At 50.1% G+C, this 19,411-nt stretch overlaps 1 protein-coding gene across 1 annotated transcript in view; it reads left to right on the forward strand.

The window, feature by feature from the left end:
- Window positions 1–19,411, forward strand: part of Nup210 (nucleoporin 210) — a 92,547-nt gene that overhangs the window by 71,358 nt on the left and 1,778 nt on the right. The window contains exons 26-39 of the mRNA XM_038320739.1: window positions 408–488; window positions 1,636–1,767; window positions 3,492–3,650; window positions 6,318–6,409; window positions 7,005–7,179; window positions 8,402–8,577; window positions 10,291–10,511; window positions 11,824–11,960; window positions 13,367–13,490; window positions 14,592–14,738; window positions 15,795–16,045; window positions 16,889–17,105; window positions 18,371–18,466; window positions 18,544–18,627. Of these exons, the coding sequence (XP_038176667.1) occupies window positions 408–488; window positions 1,636–1,767; window positions 3,492–3,650; window positions 6,318–6,409; window positions 7,005–7,179; window positions 8,402–8,577; window positions 10,291–10,511; window positions 11,824–11,960; window positions 13,367–13,490; window positions 14,592–14,738; window positions 15,795–16,045; window positions 16,889–17,105; window positions 18,371–18,466; window positions 18,544–18,627 (2,092 nt within the window). The remainder of the gene's footprint in view (window positions 1–407; window positions 489–1,635; window positions 1,768–3,491; window positions 3,651–6,317; window positions 6,410–7,004; window positions 7,180–8,401; window positions 8,578–10,290; window positions 10,512–11,823; window positions 11,961–13,366; window positions 13,491–14,591; window positions 14,739–15,794; window positions 16,046–16,888; window positions 17,106–18,370; window positions 18,467–18,543; window positions 18,628–19,411) is intronic.

Consider the following 19,411-nt stretch of genomic DNA (forward strand, 5'->3'; position numbering starts at 1 on the left):
CTGAAGAAGCCAGTAGTCATTGGTCAGATTAGTTGATTTATAGAGCTAAGGATAAAGGAAGATGTAAGGCCTGCTGCCATCAGACGTGACCTGGTTCCCCTACTCCTCCCTGTATCCTGGTGAGTTAGAGAGGTAGATAGGCTAAGTATGGGAGTGTCTGAGGCCTATCCTGTTAGGTGCGCACAGCCTAGAGAAGAGCGAATCATGGTCCTGGTTTCCTGTCCACTGCTTTGACCTGTAGCAGCTGGATCAGATTGAGTAGGCTGGTCCTATAGAGTGAGCCATCCCCAAAGCAAGACCTCCTCAGGCTAATGAGTATGCTGCTGGTGTTTTATAGCTGGACAGATGCCTCCTTCCCCTGGAGGTTTCTCAGCATCCTGTGTAGCCTGAGCTCAACTCTCTTCTAGGACCATGTGGAGGTAGAAGTGCTGCAGCTCCAGGCAGTGAGGATTCGTGCCCCAATCACACGAATGAGGACTGGAACCCAGGTGAGGTGGGAACCTGATGGGTCAGGAGGCCTTAGGCTCTGAGCCCAGACTCTTAACAGGTCACTGCTGGTTCACCATGCCTTGTGAGGGCACTACCTTTACCTGTCATCTGTGGAGCACGTTGATCTGTGGAGCTCAGATTACTTGTATCATGGGTGTCAACACTCATCCCCAGACTCCATGTTTGCGACCTTCCTTATTTGCACCTTCTTGTTCCTAAGGCTGCTGCCATTGAACAGCTAGGCTGGCACCTGGCCTGGCACAGTAGATCATGGGTCTGTGGTACTTGCTCTACAGTGTATGCTCCATACACTCGTTCCTTTAGGTGATCATAGTAGTACTCGAGGTGGGGTTGGATTGCATCACAGATGAGCAGAAAGGTGGCATTCTGCCCAAGGTCACCCAGTTGGATGTGGTTCTTCTGTATCTGAAGACATGCAAGTCTCCTACATATAATGGAGTAACATTCTCTTCCATCTCCTCTGTGTGCTTTCACTTGTGCCTGGGTGACTTACAGCATCTCATATGCTGTATGTGCTTCTGTGTGGCTGTCAGACCTTTTGCATAGGGAATAAAGATGAGGAAAAGCCCATGAGTGTCCCTAACAGGGACACTTTTCTGCCCTGTTTTGGTACATGACTGAGGAACCTGGGGCTGGAGAGGTCTAGGAATTGCGCAGGCAGCATGCTTGGAACCTTTTTTCCCCCAGCAGCCACATTTGACTTTCACCAGTGCACTGAACAAGCAGGTTGAAGTATTCACCCCATTGTGTCCTTCCCCAAGAACAGAGTCTCCCTGCTGGAGCAGGAAAGAGGCCTGAGGGCCTGGGGCAGTTGTGCAGTGTTGTGAGGCAAACTTGGGTGTCCTAGAGCTCCAGGACATCGTCCAGAAAGGGACTTTACATGCACAGCCCCACTGTGACAGTGACAGTGACAGGGCAGGGGTTTAATCTTGCCTATGTGTGTTGTTTGTGTTGTGTGAAACTCTCAGATCTTCTGCCCTGCCCTTGTCAGGTTAGGAAAGACCAGGGCACAGTTCCCACCGCATAAGGGAAGCAGGGAAGCTTTGGGGCCAGCAAGGATGGAGATGTGGGAGAAAGGGTACCCAGTGCTGGAACCAGCAGTTACAAAGCCTGGCTTTCTCCCAGATGCCTGTCTACGTCACTGGGATCACCAGCAACCAGAGCCCTTTCTCCTTTGGCAATGCTGTGCCAGGCCTGACCTTCCATTGGTCTGTCACCAAGCGGGATGTCCTGGACCTTCGAGGGCGGCACCATGAGGTAATCACCCAGCAATCCCAACTCCCTGCCTGAGCTGTCATCCTTACTGGTTGAGGGTCCCACCACATTGTCTCACAGGAGTCTACCTATTGCTGTTTAGGGTATATCTGCCCCTGTTCTGTTTCCATAAAAATATGCCAGAGGCAGGATACTCTATGTAGAAAAGGAGGTTATTTAGTTCTCGGGATGGGGAGTTTCACACCATGGCACTAGTGTTCACACTGCCTAGTGAGGACTGTGCTGGTCACGTCACAGCATGGCAGTTGGCACCGTGGTATGAGGTGTGTGGAGGGAAATGGCATGAAACAGGAAGCCAGGGTTTGGAGAGAGAAGTCTTCACCACCCGCCTCTGTGTGTGTGTGTGTGTGTGTGTGTGTGTGTGTGTGTGTGTGTGTGTGTGTGTGTGTGTGTGTGTATACCTACATACATCTCAACACACTCTCTTAGGAATTAACAGAAATATGTCAAAGTCTATGATAATCCCTTCTGAGGACAGTGCCCTCCCCAGCAGTTACCTTGCTGGGACCCCTTCCTCATGGGCTCCATCACATCACCTCTTGTGCCCAGGTTTTTTTTTCTTTTTTTGTTTTTTGTTTTGTTTGTTTGTTTGTTTTTGTTTTTTGAGACAAGGTTTCTTTGTGTAGCTTTGGAACCTGCCCTGGAACTAGCTCTGTAGACCAGACTGGTCTCAAACTCACAAATATCTACCTGTCTCTGCTTCCTGTGTGCTGGGATTAAAGGCATGTGTCACCACTGCCCAGCTTGTGCCCAGATTTATAATACAAGAACCCTTGGGGGGCAAACCGTAGCCAAACTGCAACTGCAGGTGACTACTAACAGACAGCAACAAGAGTATCGAACTGGCAGGAAAGTCACCTGACTTCCAGAAGGTTCTGGGTTAGGGTCTATAGCTTTGTACCTGCTTTTTGTCATGGTGCCAGGCAGCCCCGGGTCCTTGCTCTGGTTTATCTCGGAAAGTAAACCCTTGCCCATCAACTCTCCTCCAGAATCTCTGCCACCTCTCAGATCTTGGGGCTAGACAGGGCAGACTTTGAATTAAAGCCATGAACAGGGAAGGATTTGCTTAGGGCTCACCCAGCAAGGGGGAAATTGTATAATGCCAGCTCCTATGGCTCCAGGCTCAGGCCACAGCAGCCTTGGTTACAGTGTCCTGAGTGAGGTAGCTTTAGGAGACCCCTTCTGTTCTTTGCCATGGAAGGTGGAGCTAGCAGCAGAAGGCCAAGGCCAGGGTAAGGATTTCCTAACTGTTCAGGTTTATATAACAGAGGACCCATACTTCTTGGGGCCCTGACCCCGGAGCCAGGGTATTGCCTGGATTGTTTGCATGGGACACTAGCAATGTGATTATTTACATACTCTGTATCAGTGGCTCTGTGAGAAACCCTACATGGCCCAGCACATCTCTGCGTGACTCCTGACATGCCTCTGCATACAGAAGGCTTGGGGCCATGCTGCTCTAAAGAAAGTGGCTGTTGTGTGAACACAGAATTGTCTAAACACCCCCACATGGAGAAATATGGCCTGTGGTGTTGGAAGAACACCATCTGTTCCACTCTGGGTTTGCCGTCTGACCCTGACAGCAAGACATTGGCCTCTGAGAAAAGCCAGATACCTATCTGGGGCCAGTATATCTACCTATCACCCTTCAAGGAATGCTGGGGCTTAGACCTCTTTCATGGAAACATACTTGATGTCTTTCCCAGGCATCTATCCGGCTCCCTCCTCAGTACAACTTTGCCATGAATGTGCACGGCCGGGTGAAAGGTCGGACCGGACTGCGGTTGGTGGTCAAAGCTCTGGACCCCACAGCTGGGCAGCTGCATGGCCTTGGCAAAGAGCTCTCAGATGAGATCCAAATTCAGGTAAGGGGCAGGATGGGGGGAGCCGCATGAACGGGAGAGAGTTCCAGTGACTGAGTTCTAGGATGGTTGCCTTGTGCCATCCCAGCCTCGAGGACCACTTAGGCTACTGAAGAATTGGAGGCATCCACCTGTGTGTGGTCAGGGAGGGAGGGAGATGGAGAGTAGGATGTATAGAAGGTACCAGGGGAGGCAGAGATGGAGCTGACTACAGCTCCAACAAGGAGGGACTTGGCAGCATGAGAGGAGTTGGTGAATAGTCTGTACAGAGGTCTGGAAGCTGGCAGTATCTTGAAGTGTTCCAGAAGTGCAGCTTACTCTTAGTTTGAGGTCCGCAGGTATCTTGATATTAGGGACTGCTGACAGGGACATGAGCTCACATGTCTGAGCTCTTTTAATCACCTGTATTTAACAGTCACTTCTAGGCTTCCTAATAGAAGCAGGCTTGCTCCTCCCGACTCCTGGCATTGACACATCCAATGCTCACATGGAACCCACCAGGCAGACCACTTGTGTTTGAACCAGAGGCCCAAGGGACAAAGGGTCAAGGCCACACAGGGTTGGAAGAGCTGTGTTCTGTGCTGTAGAGAGGGAGGGCCTTTAGCCAACACTGAAATCAGCTAGGTCTGGCCCAGAGATTCCCCTGCCAGAGCCTGTTGCTCCTATCCCTCTTAGACCTTTCCCTCCTGCATCTAGGCCCTGTGAGACAGAGATGCTGGACTGGAGAAATAGTTAGTGAAGGGCTTACTGTGCAAGTCTGGGGACCTGATCTTGATCCTTAGAACCCATCTTAAAAAAAATAGCTAGGTGTGGGCCTAGAGAGATGACTCATATTAAGAGCACTTGTTACTCTTACAGAAGACCCACATTTAAGTCCCAATACCTACATGGTGGTTTATAACCATTTATATCTCCACAATTACAGGAGATCTGATGCTCTCTTCTGGCCTTGGTGGGTATCAGGCACACACGTAATGCATATACATACTTGAAGGCAGACTGCTACTACACATTAAAAATAAAGCATGGTATGGTGATTGTAGTTGTAATTCTAGCACTGGGGAAATAAAGCTAGGGGGATCCCTAGGGCTTACTGGCCAGTCAACCTCACCTAATCTGCAAGCCCCAGGGCAGTGAGAGTCTTTGTCTTTAAAAAGAAGAAAAGAAAAAGAAAAAAGTTAATATTGCCTAAGAAATAACATCTGAAGATGATCTCTGACTTCTGCATGAGCCCCACGCACAGACACATACTCCTGGACTCACACACATACACATACACACAAGAGGAGTTGATAACTTAGCTCCCTAGAGGGTGTTTTCGCTTCAAGTGCATTCTGCTGATGATCAGGGATTCTGTAACCCCTGAACCCTTATAAGCTGCAAAGAAAAACTAAAGTATCCCCTGATTACCAGGAGAAAGAAAAAGAAGTTCACATCCCCTCCTAGAGAAGAAAAGACACCCCCACTTCGTCCTCATGCATGCGAGGCTCAGGGACAAAGAAGCAGAAAGAGCTTTCAAAGACAGAAAGAGCTCTTCTCCAACTCTCACCTCTTCCCACACAGGTGCACATGCACTTAGAAGCAGGCACCTGCACACAGACATGTGTCTACACAAAGACACAGCAGGTAACAGTCACATGTGTGTCCAGAGGCACACACACCCAGGTCTTCATGCAGACACTGGTACAGACCCTCCTGGTTAAACAGAACGCATGACTTATAGGCAGGGTGTAATAGTTTTGACTCTGAGGGGTTCCGTGTCTGTTTCCCTTCTGGACAGCCACTGGAGTCGGAGTAAGTCAAACCAGGGAAGTCCAGCCCAAAGATGTGTTTTATTTGTTGCCGGTATGGTTTTAACACACAGTATAATAGGCAAATGAATGAAGCCCAGCCTTCCTGCTATTGGAGCTCTACTCCAGTTTACCACAAGACCTCACCGTCCCCTGGTGCCTGTCTGACAGGTGCCGTTTCCCGAGGTGCTGGTACCTCACAGTTGATGGTATCATGAGTTCACCTCCATCTAAAAGAGGACATGCTTCAAAGGAACAGGAGGAAACCTGCTTGTGGATGTTCCCACTGTGCAGCCCGGGTTCCAGTGACACCACTCCATGCTCAGGACCACCTGCCTGAGCAAAGATGGCCTCTGATATTGCCTCAGGTGCCCTGAATCTCCCTGAGGCTGTTTTTCATTCTTCCTTTGGGATGTGCTGCCGTTTGCTCGGGTCCTGGAGACAATGGTGCCAGAACCCACATTGTGGATGTGCTGTAGAGGATGAGCACAGAGGTCCTGAGAGGGAGCTTGAGCTGTTTCCCCTTAGAGAACTGCTGCTCACTTGCTCAGGAGGCCCATCTGGTCTCGTCAGAAACTGGGAGTTCCGTACACATTGTCAGAATGTGTGAGCTCTTGAGCCAGGCTGGAAGCAGCCTAAGCAAAAGAACTGAGATGCTAGTAGGCTATATGGAGAGATTTTCAGAGCATCTGAGTGATGGGGCCAGATTTGGTCTGACATTGTCATCCCTAAAGGTTAGCCCTCCCTTTCACATCCCAGACCTCCTGGGAGGTGCTAGGGACAACTTCCTGTCTTTCCTCAGTCTTAACTGAGAAAGAGCAGATGCTTAGACTGGATGTGGGTCTGGTTGGGGTAGGAAATACGAATCACTCTTCTCTAGGTATTTGAAAAACTGCGGCTGCTGAACCCTGAAATAGAAGCAGAACAAATACTGATGTCACCCAACTCGCTTATAAAGCTGCAGACGAACAGGTATGTGGCTCGGCTCCTGTTTTCTGTGAGGACAAAAGCTGCTTTCTCGTCCCATCCTACAAGGGTGTCTGGCGCCCTGGGTGATGTGCTCCAACAGGGGCAGCTTCTGCGTCCCCCTTCCCTCCGGTGGACGACTTCTGCTCCTTCGTGGCTCTTCTGGATCCCTCTTCTGTTCCCTGTGGCCAAAACTCATTTTTATGAACACTGCTGAGCTCAGTCTTTAAAAGGGATGAAAGCACCAACTTAGAAGTGTTAAATTTTTCAAATGCCCCTGTGTTTTCAAGACTTGCTACTCAAAGTAGAGCCCATGAATTAGCAATAGCAGTGGCACTGGGGCACAGGATGAAATGCAAAGCTTGGGCTCCACCTCAGCCCTGCTGAAGGAAAAGCTACACTTTCACGAAGTCCCCAGGCAGTGTGGGCACATGCCAGTGCTGGTGACGCATTGATTTAAAAGCTGACTGCAAGCATGGCTCCTCCTTGGGTTCACCAAGGAAGCCTTTCCTAACATGACTGAGACTTGAGTGGCACTTGGTGAGTGAGGGACTCTCGGCCATACATGCGTCGTAAAAACAGATCATTTTGCTTCCCAAAGGGATGGTGCAGCCATTCTGAGCTATCGAGTCCTTGATGGACCTGAGAAGGCTTCTGTCATACACATTGATGAGAAGGGGTTCCTGGTGTCCGGCCCTGGAATTGGGGTATCTACCCTCGAAGTGATTGCACAGGAACCTTTTGGCACCAACCAGTCTGTCACTGTCGCTGTAAAGGTAGGATCACCTTTCACCCTGTCTAGGTAAAAGAGCAATAGGTCAGAGGTGACTCTTCTCCCCCTCCCCTGTCTCCCTCTCCCTCTCTCGGGTGTAAAAGTGATTCAGGAATTCTGCCCAGGAATATTTCCAAGAACCACTTGCAAGCAGAGGCCCTGGCTAGACTCTGAGCCATTGGAGCCAAATTTCCTGGAGCGTTGTTGATTCTATCTAGCTTGTTTCATATAAGGGGAAACTGAGGCCCTGTGAAGTCCACAGATAGCCTGAAATCACAGAGTTGCAGTGGCGGCAAACGCGCTATTCTCCCATTGCACCTGACTGCTGATGTTATTCCCACATTTACTATTGAGCTGGTGCCCAGATCAGTGCAGTTCCTGAGCATGCTCATGACCAGACATGCAAATAATTGCATCAACTCTGAGGACATAGTCGCTCATTTTGCAGCAGGGAAACTGACTCTGGGTGACGCAGTCAAGGCTACACAGTAGCTCTGGACTGTGTTCACTGTGCCCAAGGACTTTTTCTGACTTTCTGTACCTACAAGGGCAGAGACCTACTCCTTGGGCATCCCTGTCTCATTGCCACCACCTTCTGAGTCCTAGAAGACAAAGTGCACTCAGTCACCGGATGCTTTGGTTCCGACCTGGGCTATAGCTTGTTTTGTTTAGTGGGCCTGGCAGATGCCACCTACCTACTTTTTAAGTGACAGAAAGTACTAGGTTGTTCTTCATATCCTGACCCTACAACAGTTAACCTGCCTAGTGGGCTTTGGACTTTGGCCAGTTAAGGGATTCTTATCTGGAGTCAGGATAAATGTTTACCTGCCTTTTATGGGGACGTGGTTCAGAGAAGGCTCTAGAGACCCACTGTTGGCCTTCATCAGCACCCCTATAGGCAAGTGACACCCCCTCTCCCTCCAGTGGGCATTACTTCTACTTCAAATGCCCTGAGAGCCAGCTCCTCCCATGATTCTGACCATTTACAGTCACAGCCCAGAGGGTGGTTGTTCTTGCCATATAACCCATGACCTAAGTTTTCAGTCATGGATCCTGGCTCACCTGGGTCTTTTAGAAGTTCTGTGATGAAAACTGTGTCACTAGGTGGGGACTCTAAGAAGAAAGGGCTTTCTTCTCCACACCCCGAGGTTAGCCCACCTCTTAAGTGTCTCTGAGATAGGGACCCACTCAGGCAGGTATCAATGTACCTGCATGATGTCCTCCAGGTGTCTCCTGTTTCATACCTGAGGATCTCCATGAGCCCAGTCCTGCATACTCAGCATAAGGAGGCGCTGGCGGCTCTGCCTTTGGGGATGACCGTGACCTTCACTGTCCACTTCCATGACAACTCTGGAGACATCTTCCACGCTCACAATTCAGTCCTCAATTTTGCCACTAACAGGTAGGGCATCTCCTCATTTCTCACAGGGAGGCTGGTCTTGGTCGTGTCTGGATTTCAGATTAAGTCCAGATAGGTGGTGACAAAAGGCAGATGCCATGGGACAATGGTTGAAGGGTTGGCATACTGCACTACACAGGCCAGGCCTGGAAGCAGCAGGTCCAATCAAGAGGCAGAGGGAGTGAGGGGAAAGAAAGGCCCAGGCCTTTGTTTATGTGTGGCATGAACTGTTAGGTGAGGATGGTACCTAATGAGCAGGAAGCAGAGCACACCTCCTGAGAGCTGAGCTGGGAGTGTTTGTGGAAGGGGAGTGCAAGGAAATGTGAGCAGCTGCAGTCTGGTCCTGTCCTCAATGGATGGAGAAGAACAAGGTGCATGCCCCACACTGCATGGGCACATGATTAAGAAGCCATTTGTCACTGACTACCTGCCCATAGGCCAGCTGCCATATCTTTCTGGTTCCTCTCCTAGCCCTGTTGTAGATGCCCAGTGAGATCAAGCCATTTACCATGAGCTGCTAGAAAGTGAGCTTTGAATACCGTATTTACCCAGCTCCAAGCATGATTTTCTTAGGCTGGCTCTTTCTAATCCTTGCTGCAGCCCCAGTCCTGCTGTGAGGATGGAGAGGGTGACAAGAGAACCCAGGCTTCAATGTGGCCTGCCCAATGTCTGAGTCTACTAGCTAGCAGTGACTCTCAGAGTGTGGTCCCTAGTCTGGCATCAGCATTTTCTGGGATTGTTAGAGATACATTTCCACAGGGCTCAGAACTCCATGGTTTTAAAGTTTGATGGTCACTGCCCTGGGAGCATTACAGAGGTTCGACGGGGACATTTTGATGAGGGTGGAACTTTTTGAGCTATCCAGGTGTTGGTTACTATTCCAACTTGGGCTTCCCATGGGCCTGAAAACACTTGTGTTGCTTTTAGCTAAGAATCCTGAAGGACAAGTATAAGGGGCATTGCATGGCAGGAGCCTGATCAGGAAACCTGTTTGCAAACCTGGCTTTGATCTTTGTGGGTCCTGAGTCTGACCATGAAGCTCATCTCTGTGAGGCTCTCCCACCTCGTCCCATCAACGAAAGAGTGGTTATGAGTGCCTCTGGATGACTATGGGGCTCTGCACGTAGTACCATCTGTCTGTCTGCCCTGGGGGAGGTAGAACCCAGGTCTTTCTTACTGCCCTTAACCATACCACAGAAGTTACTCTGGTCTTGTGTGGCAGTAGCACCTGCTTGGGTTCAGCATCAGGGGCACTTACTCCTACCTACCTCAATCTCACCTCTGGCATCCTTCACCATGAGGGTTGAGCTGGTGTGTTAGGAGTGCCATCCCACTGCCAGCCTTGTTTAATTTCCATAGCAGATGCCATGTACATCCTTGATCCTGCTTCACAGGAGGAGTGTTTGAACCAGCCACACAGTGAAAGGCAGCCTGTTCCTCCTTAATATATCCTCCATGGGTCACTTTCTTCCTTGGGCCTCAGCTTCCCTTCCAAGTGTGAGGGTGATGATGCTGGCAGATCCTTACTGGGTGCTGTGGGGTGTGTCCCAAGAATGACAAGGAAGGGTGCATCATGTCTGTGCCCCCTTCAGTAGAGTCCCATCTAGGACCTCAGTCATCCCAGTGTTGTTCGTTAGGGGATAGGGCTGCTTATTTCTCTATACTCCCCCTCTGGCTTCTCACCTGAGTGTCAGCCCTCCTTTCCCTTGTTCCTAGAGATGACTTTGTGCAGATTGGCAAGGGTGCCACCAACAACACCTGCATCATCCGCACAGTCAGTGTGGGCTTGACCCTGCTCCGTGTGTGGGATGTAGAACACCCGGGCCTCTCCGACTTCGTGCCACTACCCGTCCTACAGGCCATCACCCCAGATCTGTCTGGAGCTGTGGTGGTGGGTGACATCCTCTGTCTGGCTAGTGTTCTCATTAGCCTGGGAGGTAAGAGGGATGTGACTGGTTCATGCTAGGGTGTGGCACCCCAGGAAGTGCTCGGTACCACATCACAGGGGGTGTGTAGGTAGAACCTAAAGGATGCTCAGAGGATGCTGCCTAAAGGACACATTCAACCTGCCATTTGGCAATGCCTGTTCATTTGTAGCCAGGTAGCAGTGGAGATAGTATTCAGTGTTTACTGACTGATGGTTTGCAGCAAAGTCTGCCAGCCCCTGTCCTGGAATAGCACTGCCCAGTAGGATTTATTACCTTTGTGGATGTGTCCTATATATATACTGTTACTCAGTTGCCCCCACAAGTCATGCCTACTGAGTGGCTAGTGATACATATAAACAGCATGGCTCTGGGACACCTGAGCAGAAAATGAGTCCCCATAACCATGTAACTCATGCACGGACACTTGCTTTTCTCCTGGCTGGTTTCCTTTCTTTAGTCTCATTAATTCACTTCCAAAGGATATTAAATGGTAGCTGGGTGTGGTGGCTCATACCTGTGATCCCAGCCTGGGTTAGCATAGCCTACAGTGAAACCTTGTCTCAAAAAGAAGGAAGGGAGGGAGGGAAGGAGATAGGAGGAGGGAAGAAGGAAGAAAAGATAACTGCTGTAGATAGAATGAGGTTGTTGAATTTTTGTTATTTCTTGGGTACAAAGTGCTGTGTGACACAGTACCTAGAATCTACTTTTCTAAAGATGCATTTAAAATATGTTAGCATACTATTATCGAACTATTACTAAATCAAACATTTACATAGTAAATTTGACTTATTTTATCCAGTTATCAATTTTGTGAAATATTCAAGGTTTGTTTATTTTTATTTTATGTATATGAGTGTTTTGCCTGCTTCTGGGTACTGAACCTTGGTCCTCTGCAAGAGCAGTAAGCACTCTTAATCACTGAGCCATCTCTCCAGCCCATATTTCTCTTTATCAGTACACCAGCAGTGAGGTCTGCTCTCTGTTTCTAAAGGGAAACTGGTAATATTGGAGGGTGACAGGGACCCAGAGACATAGCACCCAGCCCATCCCAGGACTGGGAGTTGGGAAAGCTTCATGTAAAAAACAGATTCCAGATGGGAAGGTATGGGCAGAGGGAGTCAGTGCCCCCTGAGAACAGGGGCAAAGGGAGAGCTGCAGGAGGCCAGAGCTAAGAAGGTGGGAGGACCACTTCAGAGGTAGCCTATGTGGATCACTCTATGAGGATGGAGACCCTAACAAGCAGAGGGACCAGGGGAGGTGGGTTTGGGCTATGGTGTCCAAATGTGAACAAGATGAATGATATCTGGGCTTATTCTCCCAGGTATTTCAGGGACCTGGAGTTCCTCAGCCAATAACATCCTCTACATTGACCCCAAGACTGGCGTGGCTGTGGCCCGAGATGCAGGGTCTGTGACTGTTTACTATGAGATTTCTGGACATCTGAAGACCTTCAAGGAGGTAGGACTTGAGGGCAGGCAGAGGCAATTGTGGCCGACATTGTTGGAGGCAGTAAGAGCCTCGGTGTGTGTGTCTGTAATTGGGCTTGGAGACACATGTTTACAATCCTAGCACTTGGGAGGCTGAGGCAGAAAGATGACCATCCTGGCCATCATTGTACCCCCACCACATCACAGTATTGTACCCCTTGGTACCAGAATCTGCTCATGATCAGGTCTCTTTACACAAAGGCATAAGACCTCAGCACCTCCTGTCTATTTTTATTTTGTTTTGTTTTGTGTGTCTGTTTTGAGATAGGGTCTTACTGTGTAGCCCAGGCTGGCATTGAACTTAATCTCCCAAGTGCCTGTGTTCCAGGTGTTTGCCACTTCCCATATGCGTGAAATCACCTCTGATGACTTAAAAATAGCTGATGCTACGTTATGTGAGTGATTGTTAGCCTGTTGTTTAGTAGACGCCTGGCCCTGCTCAGTACAAATGCACTTTTCCCCTAAATATTTTTGATCTTCTGTTGGTTGAATGCAACTGAAATCCAAACTGCCAAAGCAGCAGGTACAAAGGCTGGCTGTACCTCTGATTCCCTTTTCTTTAAGAAACAAATAACCAGGCCTCCTGCCAGAGCTGTCTGCAGCTGTCAAGATCTAGGAGAATCAACCACCCACTAAGTGTGAGATGGGAACCAGTCCCCTGCTCATCCCAAACATCCCTCTCACATCCAAACCAGCACGAGGAGAGAGATCTGATCGATTGCTCCTACTCACCCACCAACACCCCACTCTTGTCTGGCAGCCAGTGTAGCCATGCAGCCATAGGGGTGGGCATTTCCCTGAAGGAAGGTCAGGCCATGGGATGGGCACTCCAGGGATTTGGTGTCACCAGCAAAGTTAAACTTCCACCAGCAAGTCACCTTTGAGTCTTTATGAAAGCAAAGAGAACCTTTCTTTCCAGCCGAGAATGAATCAATGAGCCTAGTCTGGCTGAGTTCCAAACCTGTCTCATTTTTAGAGCCAGCATGTGCTTTGTCGAATCCAGCAGTTTAACCTAATAGTTTGCATATTTAGTGCTGCTGCGGTTCAGGCCGGTGGCTGCAGATAGAGGCACTCTGATTAATAAAGCTCTGCTTCCCAAGAGAGGCCTCTAAGAATGGTCAGGAGAGGGGCCAGCAAGCTCCAAGGTATATAGGGTTTGAGAACAGAGCCTGGGGTGAGCTGGATCGTAGGGTACATGTGGGAGGGACTTAAGGTTCGGCTTTATGGACAGATCAGGAAATGCTTAAGAGGCTGGGAGATTGGATGCAGTAGTTTAAGAGGGGTCTCAGCTGGGCATATGCCTGCAATGTCATTTTCTTGACAGGCTGAAATTGTAGCATACAATCAGCACTCAGCACATCTGCTTCATTTCCCTAGATAGTGGTCAGCACCCCTCAGAAGATTGTGGCCCATCGCCTCCACTCTGCTCAGACCAGTATCCAGGAAGCCACAGCCTCCAAAGTGACTGTCAGCGTGGGAGACAAGAGCTCTAACCTGCTTGGTATAGAACGAGTGGGCTCTGGTGTTTGGGCTTACCTTGCCAGGTTTGGAGAGTGGGGAGTAGCAACTGTGCCCTTTGGGTGGTTTTATCTGTTTGGGTTTTTTTTTATTGTTTCATGGTGTTGGGAATTGAACCCAAGGCCTTAACACACCACAGACACATGCTATTACACTGAGCCACAACCCAAACTCTATTTTTCTTAGACTCACCCCTAACTCCAGAGAGAGGCCATTTAGCCCCAGCTCATCCACTCCTTGCAGCTTTTAAGAGATTCGAGGCTCCATGAGCTGAAGTGGTAAAGACGCCTTCCTTAAGAGCTCAGCTCCAAGACACTGCCTGCGCTGAGTCAGAGCTGTGATTGCAGCCTTAGGGCATGAGGCAGAGAAAGTCGCAGTTCACCCATCGCTCATGGTGGAAACTAATGACATCGCAGACTGGTGGCTGGTTTTACTTTATAATTACCTCTCCCAAGTCATGCATAGAACATTCCATCTCACTCTTGCCTATGACAGCCCTGGACAGCAAGTGCCAGAAACAAATACATCGATACAGATTTTTTTAACCACTTAACAGATGAATTAAGTTCTACCATTCTCATTGTGATTAATGAGGCACACTCACGACTTCATGGAAATACTGTTTTCCTACTTTAGTACAAGTGGGAAAATACTCTGCTGTTGCCAAAATTATGTGCAGTGTGTGTTTATGGAGCGCCTCTGCCCTCTCAGTGTTCAGAAGCAATTGGCATGGCCATTTCTCCTTGCTGATTGCAACAGGGCCACACAGCAGCAGGTTGCCTGTCACCACACCCTCTGTGCGGACTCAGCACCTATGCTGGAATTTCCCCCTGAAGTAGCCCTGGCATTCAGAGTAGCCCAGCCTGTTGATCAGGATCCTTAGCTTTAATAAAAGGCATGTTATGTTCACCAAGCTGTGGACTCCTGAGCTCCCCCCTGCATGGGAATAATATGGGACTGGTCCTGTTCATGCCTGCCCAACCTCCATAGGACCTGTTTTTCATTTTAGGTTGTTATGGGTGTGGTGGCCATGTGCTTGGTCAAGCCCTTCTCACCTGATCATTGCCCCCAACTGTGCCTTTAGGTGAGTGCTCCCCTGCCCAGAGAGAAGTCATTGAAGCCTTACACCCAGAGTCTCTCATCAGTTGTCAGCTCCAATTCAAGCAAGATGTCTTTGATTTCCCTGCGCATGATGTCTTCACCGTGGAGCCAGGATTTGATGCTACCCTGGGTAAATTTGCAAAGAATTGAAAATGCAATGAGTCTGCTGGATGTCTAGGGCTGGTCATAAGTGTGCTTCATGATGCCATATGTCCAGACAGGCAGAGGTTGTTGGGAGTCCAGCCTAAGACTGCTACCACACCATAGTATGTTGCTGCTCCAAGAGGGAGTAGCCTTTGCCAGAGCTCAACATCAAACCCAGGCTGGAACCTTTTTCCATAATCCCACCACTCAGTTTTGGATAGAGACTGGCCCTTCTAAACTCCCCTCTTTAGACTGAGGAGAACAGTGCCTTGCCTGCCCCCACTGCCTACATAGATAGTCATGGCTGAATTCGAGCACGCTGAAACATAACACTAGAGGGGTCGGGCTGACGACCAGCACTGTTGGCCGCGAGCCTGCCTGGCCCCACTGCATGGCAGAGGTTGCTGCTGGCCAAGAGAGTGCAAATGTATCCCAATGCCACACTCAGTGTCTCACGTAGCATCTAGCACAGAGAAGGCCTGTACTGGGCTTGGGGATTAGCAGCCTTCCAGCAGTCTGTAGTTGCTGCCATTGATGGAGTACAGCTCAGGTGTCCAGGTTCCAGGCTGCCCAGCTGCCCGAGGCCCTGCTTTTTTCACCTGGCTTATCTGCCCTGGGCCAGGCACTAAGGACAGGACAGAACCCAGACAGCCAGTGTCCACAAGGCCTCCTGCTACACTTGGAGTCAGCTCTCTCTTGACCCATAACCCAGGGTTCGATCATGTGTCTGTTTTCCATTATTTGCCTTCCTTCTGAGCCAGGCTGGCTGGGGCTTGAGCTGCAGAGCTGACCCCATAGTGATCCCTGCCCCAAGAGTACTATTCAGATGGAAACCTCTTGAACAGAGGATTCTGAGAAAGTGAGAGGACTGTTGTTCACAGAGCAGGTGACCAGGCTGGCCCAGGATCTCTGAAGGGGCATTCCTAGAAGGCCTCCTAGAGGAGGTGACTTCTCAGCTGACTCCCAAGTATGTCTAGGAGTTTTCCTAGCAGAGAGCCGGGAGTCTGTGCACACAGGAGAGGAACACATCTTCTCTCCACAGGTCAGTACCTCTGCTCAGTTACTATGCACAGGCTGACAGATAAGCAACTGAAGCACTTGAACATGAAGAAGACGTCACTGGCGGTAACTGCTTCCATCCCCAGCAGCCGTACTGCTCTAGAGAAGGTGGGAGCTGAGGTTCCCTTCAGTCCAGGGCTCTATGCCAACCAGGCAGAAATCCTTTTGAGCAACCACTATACCAGCTCCGAGGTCAAGGTCTTTGGTGCTGTGGAGATTCTGGAGAACTTGGAGGTAAGCAGCTGTGGGGGCTTCTGGTCAGGGAAGCCAGAGGCTGAGATTAGGGTTAGGATTTAGAGTTAGGGCTAGGCTTTAGGCTTAAAACTAGGGATTAGGGTTATGGTTTTAGGTTGTAATTGGAGGGTAGATGTTGGTGTTAGGGTCAGGTTAGAAGTTGGGGTTAGAGCCAGGTGGTGGTGATGCACACCTTTAATTCCAGCACTCAGGAGACAGAGGCAGGTGGATCTTTGTGCATTCTAGGCCAGTCTGGTCTACAGTAAGCATGGGAGCTTATCCCAACAGGGGTTAGATACCCTGCTCCATGTGGGAATGGGCCTCTTCTCTCTGTGCCTTGCTGCTCTTGATGCTTCATCATCATCATCGTCTTCCTCCTCCTCCTTTAGGCTGATGCATGACTGGTCTCAGACTTCAGTCCAGAATGCCCACAGGAAGAGCTTTGATGTGTAGATAGAGGAGTTTAGGGGCCCTGTTTTCTTCTTTGCTCGACTTATCATGGTTAACTACTCACAAGAGATGAGGAAGAAATGTATAGTTGCTGTGTATATAGAACTGTATATAAGTATACAGTCTGATGGACTGCAGATGCTGCTTCATGGCAGCTTGGTGTTAGGTGCTACTTTGGGTTGGTGTAGCATTTTTATGCTTAACTAGAATTCAGTAATATTGATCATGTCCTCCTTACCAAACCCCAAATGTGGGTCATGCTTCCAGGTGTCAGAGCCCACCTGGTCCTGGGAGCGAAGTCTAAGCATGTGTGGTTAGAAGGGCATGTCCAGAGATGAGCTGGGCACCTGCAGTCCCACCTGTGGTCCAGCCTCAACACTGCCTTCTTCCCAGGTGAAATCCGGATCTCCAGCCGTGCTAGCCTTCGTGAAAGAGAAGTCTTTTGGGCTGCCCAGCTTCATCACATACACTGTTGGTGTCTTGGATCCCACGGCTGGCAGCCAGGGCCCTCTGTCCACTGCCCTGACCTTCTCCAGCCCTGCCACTAACCAGGCCATCACCATTCCAGTCACTGTGGCCTTTGTGATGGATCGTCGTGGGCCTGGTCCCTGTGAGTCATGGCTGTGACATAACTGACCCGGACCTGGGCAGGGAGAAACAGGCCAGAGGCCTTGGGCGTTGGCGGGTACCTGTAGTGCGAAAGTTGGAGGAGACAAACACAGAATGTCTCTCAGAGTGGCAGTCTTCTGATGTCGGAGACACCACACCTTACCTCCCATATCCCCAGTCCTCAGCATCCTACCGTGGCACCATCTCCCCAGCGGTCCCTGAGATCCATTTGGTCTCTCCTGTTCATTTGTGACTCGCCTCCCCATGTGCTGCCTGCTATAATGCTAGCAGCCTCCTGCTTGTTTCTGGAATACAAGGCCCCTACCTGAGCCATTGGCATCTCTGTTTCCTCTGCTTACGATGCCATGTCCCTCAGACAACCATTAACCATGTCCTCAACTGCCACAGGCTATCTTTCAGGTATCACTTCTTAACTGGCACAGATTAGAATCTCACTCCCAGACATGTGTTGACCTTTGTAGAAGTAATGTTACTCACCACTGGGACTCCTACCCGAATGTCCCCAAGAAGTCCAGTGTGAGGATAGCACTTAGCTCAGGGTCCTCCTGATAGCAGGAACTACTCACTTCTTACCCAGATGAGTACAAGACTTATCCCATAGTCATTGAGGTTTAGCTCCTGCACTTTGGCCACCTGCGGGCATGCAGAGGGTAGAGCTCGCTACCCTTTGGGACAGGGTATAGATCAAAGGGGCCAGTATCCAGGGGAGGACCCTATAGTCTGGTGTCAGGGTAGTCTCCACCTTGGGGACAAGTAGAGTTTAACACTGACAGATAGGTGTCAGGAATCTGGGACCCAGGCCACTCCACAGAGTTTGGCGACTTTGGGGTAGAAGTGCCACCTACTCCCACCCTGGGGTTCTTGGCAAGAAGTCAGGGGTTCTGATCCTGTAGCATCTGGCCCAACAGTCCCTCATGGTCTAAACCCACAGGGCATTTTTCACAACTGCTCTTCTTGCTTTGGGGCAGCCTAGCTGCCTCCCTGGCAGAAAAGACTAAAACCTGATGTGCCAAGTGGGTATCTAAGAACATTTCCTGGAAGGAAGCTTAGTGTGGACAGATGGCCCAAGGAACAAAATAAGATGCTGCCTTTGTCTGGACACCTCGCCCTCATATCTAAGACAGGCTTGCCCCCTGCATCCCAGGCAGTGTGGCATGGACCATGGATATATCTAAGTAGCAATGGAAGTTAGTGGGACCCAGCTATGGCCCCGGTCTTCTCATGTCTGTCTTTCCCCTGATGCAGATGGAGCCAGCATCCTGTCACACTTTCTGGACTCCTACCAAGTCATGTTCTTCACCTTCTTTGCCCTGCTGGCAGGGACAGCGGTCACCATCATAGGTGAGGCCAACCACATATCCCTGTTTACACCCTGCACCCTCTCACCTGCCTAGTCTCACCAGCCTGTGTTCTTGCAGCTTACCACACAGTGTGTGCACCCCGGGAACTTGCTTCACCCCTGTCTCTCACGCCCCGTGCCAGCCCTCAGCACAGCCCCCACTGTGAGTACTCCGGCCACAGGCACAGCCTGGAGAGCCTCCACAAAAGAGTCACCTCCTGGGGTAAGGGTGGGATCCAGGCCCCGAACCCTGTCTCAGCAGCCTTATCAGAGCACAAGGGTGACTAGACCCAGCGACAGATGTGGCAGGGGAGGAGGGTGTCGCATGGACTCAGAAGGGTTAACCCCACCCCTTTTCAGTAGTCTTTGATTCTGGTGGCCTAAGGTCTGGGTCACCCTGTGCAACTCCTGGGGCGCCTCTCTCCAAGTCTTCTGGAGCTGTGCAGTATCCTACTCAGGCCGCTGTACCCAAAAGCCCTTTGTCTCCTGATTCCCATTTTGTAGTCTGATGCCTGTGTCTGCTCATCTCAATATTACAGGGTTTTGGACAGGAGACAATTTTATGCCCAGGAACCCTGACAAAATTCCCAACATGCCCCAGAATCAGAGCCTCTTTCTGCTGCCTTAGTCTTTAAGACAGGACTCCTGAGTATGTCCCAGCGTGCTGGGTGGTGGCTGTCCTCATGATTCTGGTTTGTCACACAGCTGTTCTGCTGCCATCTCTCACCCTTTCTCCCAGTATTCCTTGGAGTCACTGTGGGGTCTTCTTACCGTCCCCCAAAGGACCCTCCACTTGCCTCCAGGTCCTTGTTACTACAGCATTGTGCCCAAGAGTCTGGTCCTCCAATTCTCTTGGAGAGGTAACACTGCGTCCTGAGATCCATCCAGACTCTGAGCTCAGGAAGGCAGGGTCATGCTCTAGGCTGAGTGAATATAAGGAGTCTTGG

The sequence above is a fragment of the Arvicola amphibius genome, chromosome 2, assembly GCF_903992535.2.
Source record: "Arvicola amphibius chromosome 2, mArvAmp1.2, whole genome shotgun sequence".
NCBI classification, from domain to species: domain Eukaryota; kingdom Metazoa; phylum Chordata; class Mammalia; order Rodentia; family Cricetidae; genus Arvicola; species Arvicola amphibius.